The sequence below is a fragment of the Ylistrum balloti genome, unplaced genomic scaffold (genome assembly GCF_031769215.1).
Source record: "Ylistrum balloti isolate Yb309-2 unplaced genomic scaffold, AGI_CSIRO_Ybal_v1 Utg369868, whole genome shotgun sequence".
NCBI lineage: Eukaryota > Metazoa > Mollusca > Bivalvia > Pectinida > Pectinidae > Ylistrum > Ylistrum balloti.
The window spans coordinates 574,171-596,487 of NW_026782012.1; the positions used below are offsets into that span (position 1 = coordinate 574,171).

The window sequence follows — 22,317 nt, forward strand, 5'->3', positions numbered from 1 at the left end:
AGGTGCAAAAATTAATTTTTTCTTGGTCATTCAATTGATTTACATGTAAAGTTGAAGAGCTTAATTATTTATGTGAATTTTTCTATTTTCTTTGTAAATTCAGCTGATCACCACAGTTTTTAGAAATAGAGATTTTATCTACCAGGAATACATGTCTTTATATGATTTATCTCAAAAACTAATTTAAATTCACAATAATCACTATTTCAATTAGACCTAGTTTTAGAGACAAATTTAATTACTTAAGATTCAGTTTATGATCCAACTTTTATCATTAGGAAATCATTGTTGATAGAACCAAATAATACACATCAAGACATCACTATTCAATTAGTGAACAATTTAAGTTGCACCATCATTAATGATAAATGAAAAAAATGGAGAAAAAATGAAAAAAATGGAGAAAAAAATAGCCTATGTATATAAATTTAGTCTGGTTTGTACCACTCTGCATAAAGCAATCTAGATGAAGAGATAAGATTTCGATGGAAACATGTGAATATGACAGTATTATCCCACAGGTTCACACAATGGCACTGCAGCACAGGCGTTCTGATTTATCAACTATTGGGGGTTCACCAGAACCTCCTAAAGTACCTGTGGACATTCAAGAGGGAACGGAAGAGTACCATCTAACCAGAGAGTTCCAAGGTGTTGAGATCATCAGATCAGGTAGGTCACCTCACACTTTTGGACTGACTGTTTGACCTAGTTTGCAGACTGACTGTTTCACCTAGACTGTGGACTGACCATTTGTCCCTAGATTGTGGACTGACCATTTGTTTTAGATTGTGGACTGACCATTTGTCCCTAGATTGTGGACTGACTGTTTGACCCAGATTGTGAACTGACCATTTGTCCCTAGATTGTGGACTGACCATTTGTCCCTAGATTGTGGACTGACCATTTGTCCCTAGATTGTGGACTGACCATTTGTCCCTAGATTGTGGACTGACTGTTTGACCTAGATTGTGGACTGACCATTTGTCCCTAGATTGTGGACTGACTGTTTGACCCAGATTGTGGACTGACCATTTGTCCCTAGATTGTGGACTGACTGTTTCACTAGTTCAAGTTTTGATCTTTCCATTTATGTTTCAGACTTATGGACTTTCAGATTTAAGAGATATAATCAATATCTTTTGAAAAGGCATTCCTTTTTTATTAGTCTTGAATACAATAGCAGTATTATTTATATTTAATTCGCTACCAAAACATTGAGAATATATTGATGTATTTGAAGGTCAGAGGTCATGGTTGTTTGTATATAAATACATATTACTTATTTTGAAAATCTGAATAGATAGTTTAGTAATCACTGTTTGAAATGTTTAATTTTCCATACATGTAAATTAGATAGTTTATTGAAAGCATCCATGCAATAAGGAAGATATAACCCCAAACATTTACATTGGATTCATATACATTACATTAACACAACCCCAACAAAATCAATTCACAAAATGCCTGTGAACTTCAATTCCTGGATTTTCTTCAGACAAATATTTAATTTAAACAATTTTAAGAAAAAAAGTACTGATTCTGAAATTAAATTCATACCTTTCTCTATCTTTTTCAAAAAACCACAAAATAAATTTCAAGAGGAAGCAACAGATTTAAAATGTTAAATTATAAACAGATCTGGTGTTAGTAGTAGCTGATTCAGAACTGTATTAATAAGAAAAACCATTTCATCTAATTCTTTGGTGAAATGATTTTATAATAATATCTATACATAATTTGGTTCGTATTATCACATAATACGATACTTACCCAAATAAGAACAAAGAGTCACACAGATTGATTCCTCTGAAAATGAATTTTCTGGTAAAAGACGAGATATTCCTTGTGTAATGGTTTCCAGATTATTCATGTGAATACTGTTCCGTTTACAACGCACTGCGTCCACAAATCTTGTGAGATATGGATTGTAAATTGTGTTAGTACAGTTTAATGGTAATGACTACCACTAGTATCTGCCCTACCTGAGTACCTGTGCGTACATCTCTGTGTACACAATTATTTAGCCATGTTACACATCAGTTGTTTACAATTTGTTTTGTATCCTTGGTTGATATCAGTTTTCCACCCAGAGCTCGGTGTTTATAATTTACCTTGGAGTTTTTGAAACTGATATTATTGTTGATAATTATGTTAACATTACAACAAGGTCTTTGTTGGAGGTTGGGTAGAATCTGAGTTACCTGTACAAACGAGAAATTGACGAAGTATATCTTTGTATGTTTAAAGCTATAGGAACAGGTGTATTAATGTATATTTACAAGCATTACCATAACGTTGTGTTATTAGTGGTGTCACTCTCTGGAAATTGGTTTTAAAACTCTACAGGGTTGGGAATAAGGTTGATATAATTATAAATTTTCAGAGATGAGACTGACTCAGGGACCATTGTTAAGTAGTCTAATAGAACCATCTAAGAACCAGACACACTGACAAACCTCTGTAAATCAGACACACTAACATAAACCTCTGTAAACCAGACACTCCGACAAACCTCTGTAAATCAGACACACTAACATAAACCTCTGTAAACCAGACACGCTAACATAAACCTCTATAAACCAGACACACTAACATAAACCTCTGTAAACCAGACACACTAACATAAACCTCTGTAAACCAGACACACAAACATAAACCTCTGTAAACTAGACACACTAACATAAACCTCTATAAACCAGACACTAATATTGACCTCTGTAAACCAGACACACAAACATAAACCTCTATAAACCAGACACACTAACATAAACCTCTGTAAACCAGACACGCTAACATAAACCTCTATAAACCAGACACTAATATTGACCTCTGTAAACCAGACACACAAACATAAACCTCTGTAAACCAGACACACAAACATAAACCTCTGTAAACCAGACACACTAACATAAACCTCTGTAAACCAGACACACAGACAAACCTCTGTAAACCAGATACACTAACATAAACCTCTATAAACCAGACACACTAACATAAACCTCTGTTAACCAGACACACTAACATAAACCTCTGTAAACCAGACACACAGACATAAACCTCTGTAAACCAGACACACTAACATAAACCTCTATAAACCAGACACACTGACAAACCTCTGTAAACCAGACACACTAACATAAACCTCTGTAAACCAGACACACTAACATAAACCTCTGTAAACCAGACACACTAACATAAACCTCTATAAACCAGACACACTAACATAAACCTCTGTAAACCAGACACACTAACATAAACCTCTGTAAACCAGACACACTAATATTGACCTCTGTAAACCAGGCACACTAACATAAACCTCTGTTAACCAGACACACTAACATAAACCTCTGTAAACCAGACACACTAATATTGACCTCTGTAAACCAGACACACTAACATAAACCTCTGTAAACCAGACACACTAACATAAACCTCTGTAAACCAGACACACTAACATAAACCTCTGTAAACCAGACACACACTATTCTCACCAGATAAACCTCTGTAAACCAGACACACTAACATAAACCTCTGTAAACCAGACACACAGACAAACCTCTGTAAACCAGACACACAGACAAACCTCTGTAAATCAGACACACTAACATAAACCTCTGTAAACCAGACACACAGACAAACCTCTGTAAACCAGACACACAGACAAACCTCTGTAAACCAGACACACTAACATAAACCTCTGTAAACCAGACACACTAACATAAACCTCTGTAAACCAGACACACTAACATAAACCTCTGTAAACCAGACACACTAACATAAACCTCTGTAAACCAGACACACTAACATAAACCTCTGTAAACCAGACACACAGACAAACCTCTGTAAACCAGACACACAGACAAACCTCTGTAAACCAGACACACTAACATAAACCTCTGTAAACCAGACACACAGACAAACCTCTGTAAACCAGACACACAGACAAACATCTGTAAACTAGACACACTAACATAAACCTCTATAAACCAGATAAACTATCATCACTTCAAAAATTAGATGATTAAAACCATAAATATGTTGAATTTAGACAAATTATTCATTCGTACATACAATGTCCTAGAGAGTGTTTGTGATAGGATTTTATAGGATGATAAATTGATCTGGTCACTTCAATGATGGCCACTTATGTCCACTAAATGGTCAATCTTCTCCAGCCATATTGATTTAGAATTAGGAATCAATGTTGACTTTATATTAACGATCAATTCCTATTCAAAAAGTATAAATAGGAATGAAGTATGAACAACATAGATATACTTGTTGTCATTCTATGATACCATGGCATGAAATATTTATAGGAATTAAATCAGATTTGTCAGTAATAATACAGTGATATCTTGTTAACATATATCATTTGATAAATTCTCATGTTTTAAACTTTAAACTAGTATTTTAAGACTTAGACACATTTAGCACATTTAAAGATTTTATAGATAAGCTGTTTATTTTGTCAAAAGGAAAGGAAAAATGTTATATCACTTACCAATATATCAAACGTTTTCATTTTTTTTTAGACTTTCAGATATTTTTGTAACTAAAGTAATGACCAATAAAGTAATGTATAGATTTCATTGGAGCACAAATATGTGTAATAGATTTAAAAGTTTCTAGATTTTTTTTTTCAGTTCAATGTTTGAAATGTAGTCGTCTTGATGAATAAGTTTTTAATTTTTGGCATCCAATAGAATAATATATAAAATTATTTTGATGATTTTCGCATCAAGCTGGCCATGTTAGTAAGATATATACATAGTTAGGGAAATATATGTTGAAAACCAAAGCAATTCACACACACTCAATAGTTATTAATTTTGTCAATTTTTTAACTGTAAATTGTTATTGTCAACAATCAACATTATGTAAAATAAAAAACACTTACCTGTACAAATGCTTCATCAACTTGTTAGGTTTTATGATTTTGTCGTGTACATATCAGGTAAACACATCCCTGTTCACTGTAAAAACTTTAAAAAAAAATATGGAATGCCAACACTAGCAACAGAAAAAGCAAATATGAAACTATAGAAACTCTCGAGGGTCGATCAAGATAACTTAGGGTCAGCCATGATTAAACTTCTCTAGGCAAAAGTTGATGGCTAAAACTAACACACTGTATAGCATTCCTCAGTGTAGGTCCACAACCTAATGTAAATATCCAACACACTGCTGGCAAATAGGTTTAAATATTGTGTCAGACAAACCCTATACAATCGTCAAATAAAGAAGATCAGATCCTGTTTCTTAAACTGTAACGGAAAATGAGGCCAACTAACTCTAATTGATTGATTTTAACCTTTGTGAAAAATTGATAGGATATAAATTATTTAAAAAATGTATACCAGATACAACCTGTATGATGGAGTTTCTGTTTTTACTATCATAGGAAGGACGTAAAATAAAATATCACAGTCAAGGAATGCTGGTATCTAAACATGTTATATTACATAGTAATTTTTGTTTGACTCTACTCATCTTGGTATCAATATATTCACTGAAGAAATGGGCTGTGTCTATTGCTGTTTGTCCATGTTCCCAATTAAAAAAAATTGTGAATTCCTATAACCTGTGTATTTGTATACCGTAAAAACACACAGCTTTTTTTTTTTTTTTTGAGAAATGAATGTCCACAGTTGGGGGTGCTCAGTTTTTTTTTTTTTTCATGGAAAAATTCAAGATTCTGTGAGGCTGCCATCATTGTTTGTCAGAATTATCTGGTACTTAAAACTGACACAAAAAGGATTTAACAATTTATTTATGAACAAAAATGATAACTAAATACTGTATATACATTAATGCAAACGATCAGAGTGAATATCATGCAAAACCTGGATGAAGTGTTTGAAAATGTGATAGCAACTAGACAAACAGCAAACTAACGATCGACAAAGACAGTGGCCTGTTTGGGACATTGAAAAATTGGCTGATTATAATTTGATGTATATAGTTGCTAAATGTATAATAGTTGATACGCTAGTGTGATGTAACAAGGGTTCTCACTCAGCAAATTTGTCCAAGAGAAGCCTCTGTGATAGAGGTGAAACTAGTAGATAGATATAACACCCACTCAGAAGTAACATGTGAGTATGTTGTGATTAATTTCCTCTATTTAATATTTTGGTTTTGTTTAATCACTCTGCATACCTTGGTACCCTTTGTCCCCCTAATGTCCCCTTGTTAGAAAACATGGGAGAAAAACCCTGATTATAATTTTGGATTGTGCTCACATTAGTTGCCTCCTGCAATCATGTAGTAGCATACAGTAGACTCTATTCTTGGACTCTACATAGTCCTATAAAAAGAAGACATTGAAGAAACTACTCCTGACTTACAGGCGAAGTCTCACAATTAGTCACATCTTCAGTCATGCACCAAAGGAGGCTGCACTGTAATGTAGTGTGCAAGATCTGAAAACTAAGTTTTCTGATCAGGAAATATTGTGACAGTTTCTTCTTGTCGTAAATAATCTTAAAAAGCAGTCAGTGTGTAAAGTTGATAAGTTGTAAGATATCAATGTCGGAGAAATCAGTTTTCATAACTTGTTGCCTTCATTTATATAGAAATCTAATTTGCTGCATTTGGTATAGAATGTAGAAAGTACTATGATCCTCTACTGTACCAGTCCATTAAATCTGTAAAGATGGTGTAGTTTTTATTGCAGAATTTTAAATAAGTGTAATGCTGGTGAAAAATTACTGATGTATCATGGTTACTAAAGAATCTTGGAAATTTATAATCACTTGTTCTGACTAAATTTTTGTATGTACTTCCAGACCTAAACCTGTTAACTTTTTTTGTTTGGCCTCGTCTATTAAAGGAAACCATGGAGAGACAATACCTGTATCATACTATTCATATAGAGTGTAATTTAGTGTTGTGAAAGGAAAATAAAATGCCTGGGTTAGGTCTTAATGTTACTTACATGTTTTGGTGAGTGACAACCCCTTCATTTTTACTAAAGCATTGATAGTTTGACAATATCAGGTCAAAAATCTTTGGAGGAGTTTCCGTTTTAGCATGTACTAAAATTCACAAGACTTTGAACCCCTATGATAATAAGTATTGCTTTTGTTGTCGTTCAATGCTAATAACTTTGTAAATTTTAGAAAAATAATTCTGTTAAAAAAGTTACATACAAGTTCACTAGACTTGAAACGACCAGAGAGCGGCTGTCAAAATCACCCCTGTAAATTTAAAGGAGAATTAAAATAATTGCTCCTTTGTAAAATAGCTTACCTGTTAGAACTGTCAGATGGAAGCTATGAAAGACAGTACAAGATAAAGAGGATTATGAACTGTTTGTAAGAAAGTTCTAAAATAAATAGACCCAAGGCTTTCAAAGTATAACGGGTTTAGGTAGAGACGGCACCTAACACAGTTTTCTATTTAGAGTCTACCAATGTGTTTTTAGTTAGATTTGTCGACTAATAGAGGACTGTGTAAATGTCCTTAACAAAGATATTGTGTCATCTATCATTGGATTCTGATAAAAAACCAACATTACCTAGATAAACCATCCTACTGGTACATCTATTTTATTTTACCATATTTATCCTTAAATAAACCCTGTGATCCAAAACATTACATTTTACTCTAATTGAAGGGGTGGGCCTATTAAAGGACAATGAAATATCACTGATTATTATGATTTTACTGGAGAAGGATATATGGGTAGCTAGAGCTTTCTTTTTGTTGTGATGAAGTAAAAATTTCATTTAAAAACGGGGCATTCTAACTTCATATTATTATCAAATTTCGATAACATTATATTACTTTTAACTTCTATAAAAACTTTTTATTTTTATTTTAAAATGCATTCTAGTCAAATGTTAGCAGTTATGTAAATGTTTCGATATTTTCAAATTTGAATGTAAATTATTAAAAAACCTCAAAATTTTCTGACATTTACTTCAGGTATTTTGATTGGTTTTTGAAAGTGAACAACTGGTTTTATCATAGGAGCCTATCACAGGAATAGTACTATGACCCTTATTGATTTACAATTTTCTGTATGTGAATGATCAGGACTGTGGAAATCAATGGAAGGATTCTATTAGGGAACTTTTTTATCTCACAATTATAAACCTATAGTGAGTTAAGGCCAGCTTTAAGCTGTGAGTGTTATCGAACAGTGAATGTAGATTGTTCATTGACAGACAGGGGCTCTTGTTTGCACACAGTCACGACGTCATTGAAGCGTACTGTGTAGTATTTCTACCTAGAAACTGGGAAGGTGTTTATACCAGTCATTTGGCATTTAAATTCAATGTGTATTTGGAAATATATGTAGGCCCTTAACCACCATTTGTATTTTAAAATCATGTTACTTGTGATAGATATTGTGTGTTAATCACAGGATTTTAATGATATCTGTTGTGTTCTTCTGAATTTATGGATATGTGACATTTTTCTCAAGAAATGTGACAGAATTTGACTGAAAATGACAAGAAGATGGCACAGAATCCAGTGTCTCAGGAATCTGATCAAGTTGTCTGCAGATAAGAATTGATTTAAATTCGCAGTTATTTATTTTCAACTTAAGTTATTAAGTAACTGATATTAATTTATAGGTCCTATGTCGCTTGAGGAGGTATATGTTATACCTTAATTTTTCGGTTTTATGGAAAATTAACTGAGAGGAAACCATTGCTTCTGTATGGACCAGTGAACAGCTGTATGATGTGTCATTAATTGAGCCAGACTTTGAGGAGTTCTCTCCAACGTGTGGGGTATAGGATCAGATAAAAAGGGATTCTTCATCGGCTTTAACGCCATCAACTCAAGGACGTTTGAGATACCTGGCAAAGCATTTGCAGGAATTAGAGATAAATTTTGATTGACGGGATGGAAATTTCTGTTGATCAGTGATTTTTATATCAGAACGTTTCGATCTTAGATCTGTTGTAAAATTATCTCATGAATCGGAGTCTGTTGCCATAGCAACAAATAATATATATCATCCTTGAAAATTGTACCATTGTTATAAAGAGTGGTGAAAATAAGTTGAAGAGACTGCACTGATCCCTCAGTTGTTGAACTTCTACAGATAAATAATTGTTTTGATTCAGTGATTGTAGGAGAATAGATCTTATTGAATAATCATGAATAAGTTACGTCGTCATGGAGAATGTTTCAATATGCCATTGTGGGATCTAGAGGACAGATACGGCTACCTGTTACCGTGGTTCCTCAAATTGATTGGATGTAAGTTTTATATATATTAATGTCTTTTTTATGACATTTAGGTTTCCTGTCAACAATCAAGTTTTACATGCCACCTTTTTCTAAACTTTATTTTGACTGTTTTTCAGATACTCCGGAGACTTTACTGCCAGAACTCCCAATAACTCCAGATATTTCTATTGTATGTGAGAAATGCAAGGAACACATTGACCTGCCATCTCTTAGGGATCACAGAATTTATCATGAAAACCTGTCAATTCTTAAGTACAATGGCAGTGCCAAACCACCCACTACAGATGCCTTACTGCGTCGTAGAAATGCAATCTTAAGAAAACTGAAATCGACAGCAACAGCTGATAAACCACTGGATCCGAAATCTATACAAAAAGTAAATGATGCTTATGAATATCTAAAATCAGAAATTGACGGAAGTTTTGGAGAATTTCGTCACATTGATGAAGAGGTGAGCACAGCAGTGAAAGGTGTTGCATTAAACTGCAGTCCTGCTTGTGTGACAGCTGTTGGAATCTGCTCCACAAGAAATGAACGATGGAAAAGCTACATGGAAGATGCTCACGTGTACCAAGACTTTTTTGGAGAGGATCGTAACAAATGCTACCTGGCATTATTTGATGGCCACCATGGACGCTTTGCTGCTGAAATTGCAGCGGCAGAGTTGCATCATCTCCTTCTGTATGAAATGGCAAAGTTTGATCCTCGAACAAAACCTCTGCCACACAATATCAGTGATAACCAGGATATGTTTCAGTTTCAGTTTGAACGACCTGAAACAAAGGAGAGTGAGAGAGTCCTACTGCATGAGGAAAGTGTCAATATCGTTCAACAAATTATTAATTTATGCGAGGACAAGTATGATGAAATTGTCAAAGACTTGTCTTCGTCATTAGATCAAAAGGAAAAGGCCCACAGTGAGGAAACTCCAAAGTCAGATGACGATAAAAGCTCCAGCAAAGACCTTATTGAAAAAACACCACGAAAGAAAAAGAAAGAAAAACCGGTATTTACACTAAAGATGGAGGATGCCCTAAAGAAAACGTACTATCTTATAGATATCTTATTGTCTTATGGAAAAGATGAATGTTCTCGTGTTCGCTGGAGTGGAAGTTCTGCAGTGACTTTAGTCATTCACAATACTGACAATTCCAGTGTCATGGACCGAACAATCTCACCTGTACCAGAGGAGGAGGAAGCAACAAGCGCAAAGAATGGCGGTGATGAGGAGAAAGAAGATTCTAAAGAGGAGAGTGGAGGATTAGACCCCCCAAGGGAGCTGGGAATGATCTACCTTGCTAATGCAGGTGAATGTTATAAAATTTTTAAAAAAAAGGATAATATTATGACACATTGTTTAAATCTTATCCTCATTCTATTACTTTATAGTTTTTGGCCTACAGTCACCATGAGGAAATAAGGTTGATAAACATTGTTCAGCATCAATTGTTTGGTACTTATGATGTACAAACCATGAGGATCATTGTCATGCCCTGGTCTTCTCCATCTTTATATTAAGTTAAGACTGGTCATTACTGAAAGGGTACAAGTCTAATATTGCTTAGCAATGGTGTATACATATAGTAAGCAATTTCCAGATTTGATCCTAAGTGTGAGATCCTGTATTCTCTGTTAAGTTTTTAACATTGGAAGCAATTAGATCAAAGGCAGTTGAATAAGTTCTCCATTCTTGTCTTCAGGTAATGTGCGAGCTGTGTTAGTGAGAGGAAACAAGCCCTACACCCTAACAAAGGACCACTCGCCAAACAACCCTAAGGAGAAGGAACGAATCATCAAAGCAGGTAAATTAGGATTTGTCATAGTGTTATACAGACGATGTATTAAAGGGACGTGTTGATTAAGGGGTCAATTTTCTCTTAATCACTTTAAAAATCTGGAGTAATTATTCCACAAGTCAGGAGCTTCATAATCATTTAGCTGCAATTTTGCAGGATTGAAAAATAACCAAAACAGTGGGTTTTTTCCCCAACGCAGGTTGATAGCGCTTCATACTGGTCATTTGTTTCATGAAGTCTCACTAAGTAGTCATCGAAATATCATACTTTCTTCTGGTTATGTTAAAAAACTCTGCCAAACAGGTGTTTTTAAAAATGTTCTTGTACTTATAATCACTTGTAGTCAAAGAAAGCTACTTGTTTTTGTGTTTTTTTCAATTAATTGATTAATGATAACTGATGTTTGCGGAGTGATTGTATTTTTTATCTTGAAATTAAAATTGATCATATAGAATTGAAAACTCTCCCTTTGTAAAACATGTACATATCAAACCCTTTATACATACCTTTCTTATGTATCTTTCTTGTGGTGCATTTAACAGTGATGATCGTGAGTGTAATGAGATAGTTGTAAGATTGATTTTTCTACCACCAGGGGGAGACATAAGTGAGAGCACCAAAGAGATGAGGGTCAATGGAGTGCTTGGTGCAACCCGAGGTTTTGGTAACCATGGTGACGTCAGACTGAAGCGCTGTGTTTTGGTGGATCCCCATACAATTGCAGTGCCTGTGGATCAGTATGCTCAGTTCCTCATTCTTGCTTCACATGGTGTGTGGGAGGTGTTCACGGAACAAGAGGCTGCTTCTCTCCTCTTAAAGGTGAAGGTCATTGTGAGAGTGGATAAAGGTCAAAGGGATGACCTATAGCCATCGCGTTTTGTTCCTCATTGTGCACTGTGCATAAACTGTCCATACAAATGACTTCTTCTCAATAACCAAAAGGCTGAGGGTGCTGATATTGGGTTTATGGCATGCGTGGTTGAAAGGTTACCGATTTTGTTCATGTAATTGACCTTGTCCCTCTTTAAAGGTCACATGTTTTATAATCTTCTAATGACTTCTCAATAATAAAATGTTCCAAGCTGCTAATAATGGTTCTTTTACATAATTTAATGAAGTTACACCAAATTAATTAAAATGATTTACCTTGACCTACTTTCAAGATCTTTTAGGTCAAATGAGTCGAGCAATTTAGCCTTATTTCACCTCCTTCATATATAGGTCTTTATAGTCAGATGATCCTTAAGACCCTTGGGCCTCTTGTCTAAGAGAATAGTATGCTTTTAAAATCCAAGAATGGTTTCCAACTTTCAGGAATTTCTTGAGATAGTTGCAATGCAATAAACATTACTACAACCAATGGCTAGATAAACTCTTCTGATCATTTGTTCATTAATGGATTAATGGCCACTATTGCGGCCTTTCCATCTTTCAGGGGACATGAGTCTTCAAATATCAACCCTATGTTTAATTTTGGTGATAAAACTTGTCTAAAACTTCAAAAAAAATCTCTCAAAATTGATTTGTATGTTTTGGAGTTTTTTTTCTTTCTTTTTTTTTTGTGTTGTTGATTATTTTAATATTGCCTGCATAAAGAATTTATAATAATATTTGAATGTGAATTATTCTAGAATTAATTGATTGAAACTTATTTCTATTATTACAGTTGCTGCCATCCAACTTTATCCCTGCTCCAAGCACAGTCAGCTCCACTATTAAGCCTCTATTAGAGCCCACCAAGTCTAAAACACAAGATGGCACAGATCCAAGCCAGAGAAGAGTCTCCTTCTCCCAGTTTGACAGACATTCTTCCCCTTCCCAGGGGTCAAGGGAGGAAGAGATCGAAGTCAAGGTTGAAGTTGAAGTTGAGGTCAATGTTGAACCCCAGACGCCATTTGACGATGAACCACAACTTATAGCTCCAAAGCGAGAAAAAATGAAAAGTGCTGGATCCATAATATCAGAAAAGTCGGAAGAATCTGATAAAACACATAAATCAAAAAAATCTGAAAAGTCTTCAAGATCAATGTCTGCGAAGTCTGTGAGATCAGTCAAATCTGATAAAAATGGCAAGAGTAAGCTTATTTACTACGAAGACGACATGTTGCCGGAGATTGGAAGTCATGTGATGCATTCTGATGATGAGGATTCTGGAAACGATGCAGACATTGAAACAGTCACAGACATTTTATCTATCCCAGCATTTTCTAGATTGTCAAGTTATGGTAGAACCATGAGCAGAGAACACATCCAGAGAGAATTTGCCAAAACAATGGCAGAGCATCTAATACAGGCAGCTCTGCTTGCTGGGGCCAAGGATAATATCACTGTTACAGTTGTACTGTTGGCAGGATGTGGATTGTAAAGGGGGATAACTCTGTTGTGATATTTTCACATAACACTGTGTGCCTTTTCCTTTTAAAAGGAAGTAACAATAGAATTGGGTTAATCAAAGGTACAAATACATGATCAGGAATTCTTGATTTTCAGCTTCCTACTTTGCACATGTAATGTTTATTTGCTGGGTTTAAGCAGCTGAGGTCATTTTCAGGCAGGTTCCCCTAGTAGTAGCTGTATGGTGGCTACCTCACTGAACAACATGCAGGAGGCCTGCCACATGCTATTAAAAACAATAAGGCTATCAAATTGTCTAACAACCACAGCAAGACAGGACCAAATATGTTATCTTTAAGTTTCCTAAGAAACACAAACTGCCCCAGGTAGGATCAGACCACACACCTCAGATCTTCACCTGAGAAACACAAACTACCCCAGGTAGGGATCAAACCATGCACCTCAGATTATCACCCATGAGGTTGCAACTTTAAAGATCAGGTTGGTGAACAAAATAAACCTGAAAATAGGATTGAAAGAAAAGTTAATATTCAGCTTCTGACTGCAGACCACTACAATACCATCAGCAAGTCTATATCTGAACAGATCTTTGAAACTACGTAAAAATGCCATTCAGATACATAACCATTTCTTGTTCCAGTTGTGACCATCATACTGTAAAATGCTTACATTTATAATCAAAGTCCGAAGAATCAATTATACACAAACACCAAAGCTCAAATTAGGGACTGATTATTTGAAAAAATTAGATATATGTAATAATGTAGTGATATTTTTCCTCATCTTAGATCAACAGGGGCGGGCATATCAAAAGGCATGGGCTTATAGGGGGATTGATATGTTGTGATCTGGATACTCTTGTTCCACGGGGATAGTTATGAAAATGGATTGCTGAATTTTTGTGCTTTTTACATCTATTGGAAGATTTTTTAACCAACATTTACATTTACGAGTCTAAATTAGGTTTTTGACAATCTGAATTTGGTATTCACTGCTGTTGAATAATTATAAAGTATTATCATTAACGCAAGAAAAATATATTTAAAAGTCAATATAATGCCAGGAAATTCCAAAAAGTTTCATAGAACCCTGTTTCTCATCCTGTAAGGATACATGGGTTATATATTGATGTATGTGTTTGATATATTAAAGGATAAGTCACCTGTAAGTATATCTAACAGTTACAAGTATATTAAAGGATGTCACCTATAGGTGTGTATCTAACAGTTACAGGTATATTAAAGGATGTCACCTATAGGTGTGTATCTAACAGGTATATTAAAGGATGTCACCTATAGGTGTGTATCTAACAGTTACAGGTATATTAAAGGATGTCACCTATAGGTGTGTAGTTAACAGTTACAGGTATATTAAAGGATGTCACCTATAGGTGTGTATCTAACAGTTACAGGTATATTAAAGGATGTCACCTATAGGTGTGTAGTTAACAGTTACAGGTATATTAAAGGATGTCACCTATAGGTGTGTATCTAACAGGTATATTAAAGGATGTCACCTATAGGTGTGTATCTAACAGTTACAGGTATATTAAAGGATGTCACCTATAGGTGTGTATCTAACAGGTATATTAAAGGATGTCACGTATAAGTGTGTATCTAACAGTTACAGGTATATTAAAGGATGTCACCTATAGGTGTGTATCTAACAGGTATATTAAAGGATGTCACCTATAGGTGTGTATCTAACAGTTACAGGTATATTAAAGGATGTCACCTATAGGTGTGTATCTAACAGGTATATTAAAGGATGTCACCTATAGGTGTGTATCTAACAGTTACAAGTATATTAAAGGATGTCACCTATAGGTGTGTATTTAACAGTTACAAGTATATTAAAGGATGTCACCTATAGGTGTGTATCTAACAGTTACAGGTATATTAAAGGATGTCACCTATAGGTGTGTATCTAACAGGTATATTAAAGGATGTCACCTATAGGTGTGTATCTAACAGTTACAGGTATATTAAAGGATGTCACCTATAGGTGTGTATCTAACAGTTACAGGTATATTAAAGGATGTCACCTATAGGTGTGTAAAGGATGTCACCTATATAACAGGTATATTAAAGGATGTCACCTATAGGTGTGTATCTAACAGTTACAGGTATATTAAAGGATGTCACCTATAGGTGTGTAACAGTTACAAGTATATTAAAGGATGTCACAGGTGTGTATCTAACAGTTACAGGTATATTAAAGGATGTCACCTATAGGTGTGTATCTAACAGTTACAGGTATATTAAAGGATGTCACCTATAGGTGTGTATCTAACAGTATATTACAGGATGTCACGTATAAGTGTGTATCTAACATACAGGTATATTAAAGGATGTCACCTATAGGTGTGTATCTAACAGGTATATTAAAGGATGTCACCTATAGGTGTGTATCTAACAGTTACAGGTATATTAAAGGATGTCACCTATAGGTGTGTATCTAACAGGTATATTAAAGGATGTCACCTATAACAGTTGTATATTAAAGGATGTCACCTATAGGTGTGTATCTAACAGTTACAGGTATATTAAAGGATGTCACCTATAGGTGTGTATCTAACAGTTACAGGTGTGAATCTAACAGTTACAGGTATATTAAAGGATGTCACCTATAGGTGTGTATCTAACAGTTACAGGTATATTAAAGGATGTCACCTATAGGTGTGTATCTAACAGTTACAGGTATATTAAAGGATGTCACCTATAGGTGTGTATCTAACAGGTATATTAAAGGATGTCACCTATAGGTGTGTATCTAACAGGTATATTAAAGGATGTCACCTATAGGTGTGTATCTAACAGTTACAAGTATATTAAAGGATGTCACCTATAGGTGTGTATTTAACAGTTACAAGTATATTAAAGGATGTCACCTATAGGTGTGTATCTAACAGTTACAGGTATATTAAAGGATGTCACCTATAGGTGTGTATCTAACAGGTATATTAAAGGATGTCACCTATAGGTGTGTATCTAACAGTTACAGGTATATTAAAGGATGTCACCTATAGGTGTGTATCTAACAGGTATATTAAAGGATGTCACCTATAGGTGTGTATCTAACAGTTACAGGTATATTAAAGGATGTCACCTATAGGTGTGTATCTAACAGGTATATTAAAGGATGTCACCTATAGGTGTGTATCTAACAGGTATATTAAAGGATGTCACCTATAGGTGTGTATCTAACAGTTACAGGTATATTAAAGGATGTCACCTATAGGTGTGTATCTAACAGGTATATTAAAGGATGTCACCTATAGGTGTGTATCTAACAGTTACAGGTATATTAAAGGATGTCACCTATAGGTGTGTATCTAACAGGTATATTAAAGGATGTCACCTATAGGTGTGTATCTAACAGTTACAGGTATATTAAAGGATGTCACCTATAGGTGTGTATTTAACAGTTACAGGTATATTAAAGGATATCACTTATAGGTGTGTATCTAACAGTTACAGGTATATTAAAGGATATCACTTATAGGTGTGTATCTAACAGTTACAGGTATATTAAAGGATATCACTTATAGGTGTGTATCTAACAGTTACAGGTATATTAAAGGATGTCACTTATAGGTGTGTAGTTAACAGTTACAGGTATATTAAAGGATGTCACCTATAGGTGTGTAGTTAACAGTTACAGGTATATTAAAGGATGTCACCTATAGGTGTGTAGTTAACAGTTACAGGTATATTAAAGGATGTCACCTATAGGTGTGTAGTTAACAGTTACAGGTATATTAAAGGATGTCACCTTTAGGTGTGTATTTAACAGTTACAGGCATATTAAAGGATGTCACCTATAGGTGTGTATCTAACAGTTACAGGCATATTAAAGGATATCACTTATAGGTGTGTATCTAACAGTTACAGGTATATTAAAGGATATCACTTATAGGTGTGTATCTAACAGTTACAGGCATATTAAAGGATGTCACCTATAGGTGTGTATTTAACAGTTACAGGTATATTAAAGGATATCACCTATAGGTGTGTATCTAACAGTTACAGGTATATTATCTATAATGAATACAATAGATATATGATTTATTCAGTATGTGCTTTTTATTATGATAAGTTTTGATTGCAGTGCCAAAGTCCTAAATTTGCATACAACTGAATCTATAAACCCTATAATTTATATTTTAAATCATGTCTTAAAAAATTTGATTATGTAAAGGGGGAATAACTCACTAAGTAGTGAAATATTCCAAAGTTTAAAAAAAAGTATTATTGTATTTTTATCCATTTAGTGATGACTTGCAGCTGTGATGTATTTTTTCAATAAATTATATTTCTGTAATGAACTTTATAAGTGTGTGCCTTGACTTACAATATATGGACGTTTGTTACTTTAGTCCTTTAATTTTTGTCTAGAAAAACGATGCTCTATAGCTATACAATGTTATACAACACGAGTTTACGATTGTTAGCTCAAACTCGAGTAAAGTGAAGAGCGAGCATAATCATAAGTTCTGGTACTTCATCAGTCGTGTCTAAAATTTGACACCAATAATTCGAACTCACTCAAATTGAACACTTAAATAACTTGAGGTTTCCTACAGTCCTGCCGACTTTGAGATGACAAGGTTGGATTACATATATTTACATGTTAAGTAAGCCGAGAAAAACACATAGAAGGTCAATAAGCTTTATAATTGTTAATTTTTTTAAATTATTCATCTTCATGTTTAAGTAGAAATATTTGCCTGTTGTGTATTTAGAATTTTAACTGGTTAAAGGTGTTCTGTGTAATTGGTATATGCCTTAATGTTGATCTTTTATATTTAAGATACAATGGAATATGGATTGACAGACAGTGACTTGCACATTGATAAGTTGTTTTACAATTCCCAGCCTTGTTATCATGATATGCTTTATGTCAGAATTCACTTTTGAAAAATCAAGGCCCACCTTCATGCAACCAATTATGCAGAAACATAAATTAAAACCAAATTAAACCATCGTTAAAAAACATGTCACACAGAAATATCTATAATTGAAAACAGTATTCAACTTTGTGTTCCTGAAAGTCATCAAAACACTAATTGAACAATGAATAATGTATCACTGAAGAAGTGATGTAATTACTGGGAGACTGATTCAGTGACAGTTTGTTTACGTCACATGGTATATCAGTTTCTATGGTGATGACCGATTTCATTTCATGTAGTTTGATGTTCACAGAATTTTGCTATTTTTTTATGTGCCAATTTGTCATTATAGTCAATATATATTAATTGTGATACATCCAGTGTTTATTTCATATCATAAATGATTTATTTATAATTTCAACATTATCCATTTTGTACGTGATCTATTAAAAGTTAAAATATGGTATACATTTGCTATATATATCTGATGTAGGATTCTGAATTAAGGTGTAGCTAGACTTTTTTTTTATTTTTTTTGTCTTTCTTTTTTTCCAAATTGTAATTTTCAAGTTGTATATTTCATAAATGTTATTTTTACCTGAGTAGAAAGACAAAAAAATCCTCTTTAGATGAGAAAGTCCAGGGTGATAGTTTTAATTTGTATTTTATATTTGTTTGTTATGTCAGGGTGATAATTGTTATATAAAAGTTGACAAACAATTTATTGTCAATGATCATTGTTATGTAAAAGTTGACTAACAATTTATTGTCAGTGATCATGTTTATATAAAAGTTGACTAACAATTTATTGTCAGTGATCATTGTTATGTAAAAGTTGACTAACAATTTATTGTCAGTGATCATTTTTGTATAAAAGTTGACAAACAATTTATTGTCATGGTGATAATTGTTATATAAAATGTTGACTAACAATTTATTGTCATGGTGATCATTGTTATATAAAAGTTGACAAACAGTTTATTGTCAGGGTGTTTGTTGTTATATAAAAGGTTGACTTACTAAATGTGATAATTTCAAAACTTTGTTCACTTCTATTTGTATGAGGACCATGTTTTTAGAAGTTTTAAACTTTTAAAATGTATATCATATCAATACATTTCTATGATTATATAATATGAGACTGTCTCGTTGTTTCAATACATCGTTTAAATCAAAGTTCTCTTGTATCATAAATCTTACCACATGTCTTCTTTCATTATGTGTCGTAAATGAACTTTTTTATTTAAAAGACTGCCTATTTTAGACTAGATGAGAGTGTTTTTACAAAATTTTGCTAAGATCATTCACAAGGATAGGGCCTGGAGGAGGACACTGATGTTCATCTCCGAAACACTTCTCCTTATATACAAATTTACACAGAATATTGACCCAATTCAGCGTGGAGCTTCCCTGAAGGTATTTGAAGTTGTATGTATGTAAATGAATTAGGGAGCAAGCCCTTAAAATTGAAAATATACACTAGAATTCATAAACAATCGAAAATGCATGGGTTAGGCCAACGATTTATATTCTAATGATGTCCATCCTCAGTTAGGAGTGGAATGATATTGAATTTTGACATGGTGCATCCCCTGGAGACGGTAATTCATATTATTGTGACAGCAAACCTCAGTATAGAGATTTTGATTAGCAAAGTTATTTTGGAAGGAAATTTAATCATCCCTGGAACTATGTTCAGGTATAAATGAAGAGTTTGTATTTCTGAGGAAACAGAAATCATTGGCTGAGTTAGTTAACTGGGGAAATTTAAGGGGGAAATGTTGGTAATTCTTATCCAGATGTAATTGCTAAATAAAAATGGTAAAAAGATGTATGCATATGGTCATGAATTAATTTTTTTTTCAAATATTGAAATACTTGCTTCAAATTTAGAATTTTATGATATTGATAACAAAACAAACAGGGTTGATAAATAAGATGAAGTTCTATCAGATTTATATATGTCTATTTTATTTTATTTTCAAGTACAAAGAGGAAATTTATTACAAAAGTAATTTCAAAATAAAATGAACATTTGATATATACATCAATATCCTAGATATTGAACCATATTCACAATTTAGAAAGCTAAGAGAAGTAATCTTTTTACACTAAAAATATTTTATTTACATTTTAAAATATCTAAAACTAAAAATTAAAACCACTCAATCTAATGTCATAACTTATCACAGTTTGGCTCTGACAGCTTGGACGGAATACACAGGTAATGTAAACTTTGTCCGTAAACACATAAAGATAGCACATGATCATAACATACAAAGGACGATACACGTATGTACAACGTCGACAGCAATACAAGAGATTTTCATTTAAAATTGAATTCAATATTTAAAAAAACATATTTCAATATCTAACCACTATTTTCAGTGAAATATGTTAAAAGAGATAATTAAACGAGAATGATTAACAGAATTCAATCTGTTTTTCATTATTATTATCAGAAATGTTCACCTTAATAAAAAGGACAAAATTATTCTGAAGACAATCAGTGATATATAAAGCAAATTATACAGCAGCTGAACACTAAATATTGTAACAACAATGAACAGGAGACTTACATAACAAATGTGTGAGAGTGCCATTGTCAAATAAATCATTGGAAAATCACATATTACTTCAGAGTTTGTCTAAGATGGAAGAAGATCGTCATAAGACATTTTTATTAACATTTTTTAGAAAGAAATTTACAAAAAAGATTAAAGAAAAAAATATAATACTATGATGATTGTGAATATTTTAAGATGAGCACTTGTAAGGTAAAATTTTAACTTCCTAGCTGGGTTGTTATGGTTTTAAGATCTTATAGTTTTTCATTAAAAGTTGCTAAAAGTATATTTTCAATGATAGTACAGATATATTAAAATAGGAAGCACATCTCAATAAATCAATATTTTCCAACGAATGAAATTAAAAGTGCATTGAAAAATCTTGTGCAGGACCTAACTGACTTTCAAATATACATCACTTTATTTACTTACTTATCTAATGCTGTTAGCATACAATTTTTGATTTCTTAAAACACCACTTAAATACCACTTAATGAAACAAACACAGAAGATAATGATAACCAATTATTCTTACTGCTAGCTTTTGTCTCTAAGCTGACTATGCAGTTATTACTTGTACAAGAAACATTAAATTCAACCTGAATATTCAATAGTTTCAATTAATGCTTTTCAGAAAAATACTGAATATTTTTTCAAAGTATTCATACTAGAAACATCTGATTTTTCAAAAAACATACATATACATTTACTAATTATAGAAAACATTCTTGAATCTTGCATAATTTAATGTGCATATACTTTTTGTAAATATATTTGCATATCTACAATGATACACAGAATACTGCAGATGTCACACCTGAATTTTCCAGAAACAGTTTAATACTTTCAGCTACTAAAGCTTAACCAACATAACATGTTAAATGTTACAATTTGCATATCAATTTTGCATAACATTCTTGACAAGTTAAATACTGATAATGAGTCAAAATAAATCACACAAAGTAATACCCTTAAATTACATAACAGAAACCAAAATCCTTAAATTTTTCAATGTGACTGAATAAATTATAAACAGCCTTTTCATCTGAATTTTTTTTTAATCTTTGATAAATATTGCTTTATATTGCAATACATATTTCATTCTTAAGAGTACAAAATATTTATATGTTCTGTTTTGTCTCTATAGATTAATATACATTTAGTAATGATACATGTACATGTATTTAATATTACATGATATTTTATATCTAAAAATATCGTTTACAACTTAAGGCTATATGCTACCTTCACATATCAATCATGGTATTTATCTCCTTAAATAGCCTGAGTATATAAGAATAATGAAAATTGCCACAAGTTCATTTTAAAAAAATACACATTCTTAAAATCTACTAGGAGACATACAGCTTTTGAATAAGCTTTTATCCTATTGTGTCTTCAATTCTGTGGGAACTCTCCTGTTATAAATTTACTTTATTCTCTTCAACAATTCAAAAGAGTTTTTTTTTTTCAATTTCTTGTTTTGATC

At 33.0% G+C, this 22,317-nt stretch overlaps 1 protein-coding gene across 1 annotated transcript; it reads left to right on the top strand.

Annotated features, from left to right (window-relative positions):
- The first annotated feature begins 530 nt into the window (after nucleotides 1-530).
- On the top strand, nucleotides 531-13,377 carry LOC132545955 (protein phosphatase 2C-like domain-containing protein 1). Its single transcript, XM_060209637.1, has 7 exons — nucleotides 531-672; nucleotides 9,333-10,523; nucleotides 10,917-11,018; nucleotides 11,608-11,831; nucleotides 12,679-12,806; nucleotides 12,853-12,888; nucleotides 13,059-13,377. The coding sequence occupies exons 1-7, from the start codon at nucleotides 531-533 to the stop codon at nucleotides 13,375-13,377; spliced, it is 2,142 nt and encodes a 713-aa protein (XP_060065620.1).
- Nucleotides 13,378-22,317: the final 8,940 nt, after the last annotated feature.

Coding starts and splice junctions, on each gene's coding strand:
- LOC132545955 (XM_060209637.1), top strand. CDS start 531: ATGGCACTGCAGCACAGGCGTTCTGATTTATCAACTATTGGGGGTTCA. Junction 10,524..10,916: donor GATCTACCTTGCTAATGCAG/GTGAATGTTATA, acceptor TCTTGTCTTCAG/GTAATGTGCGAGCTGTGTTA. Junction 12,807..12,852: donor AGAAGAGTCTCCTTCTCCCA/GTTTGACAGACA, acceptor AGGGAGGAAGAG/ATCGAAGTCAAGGTTGAAGT.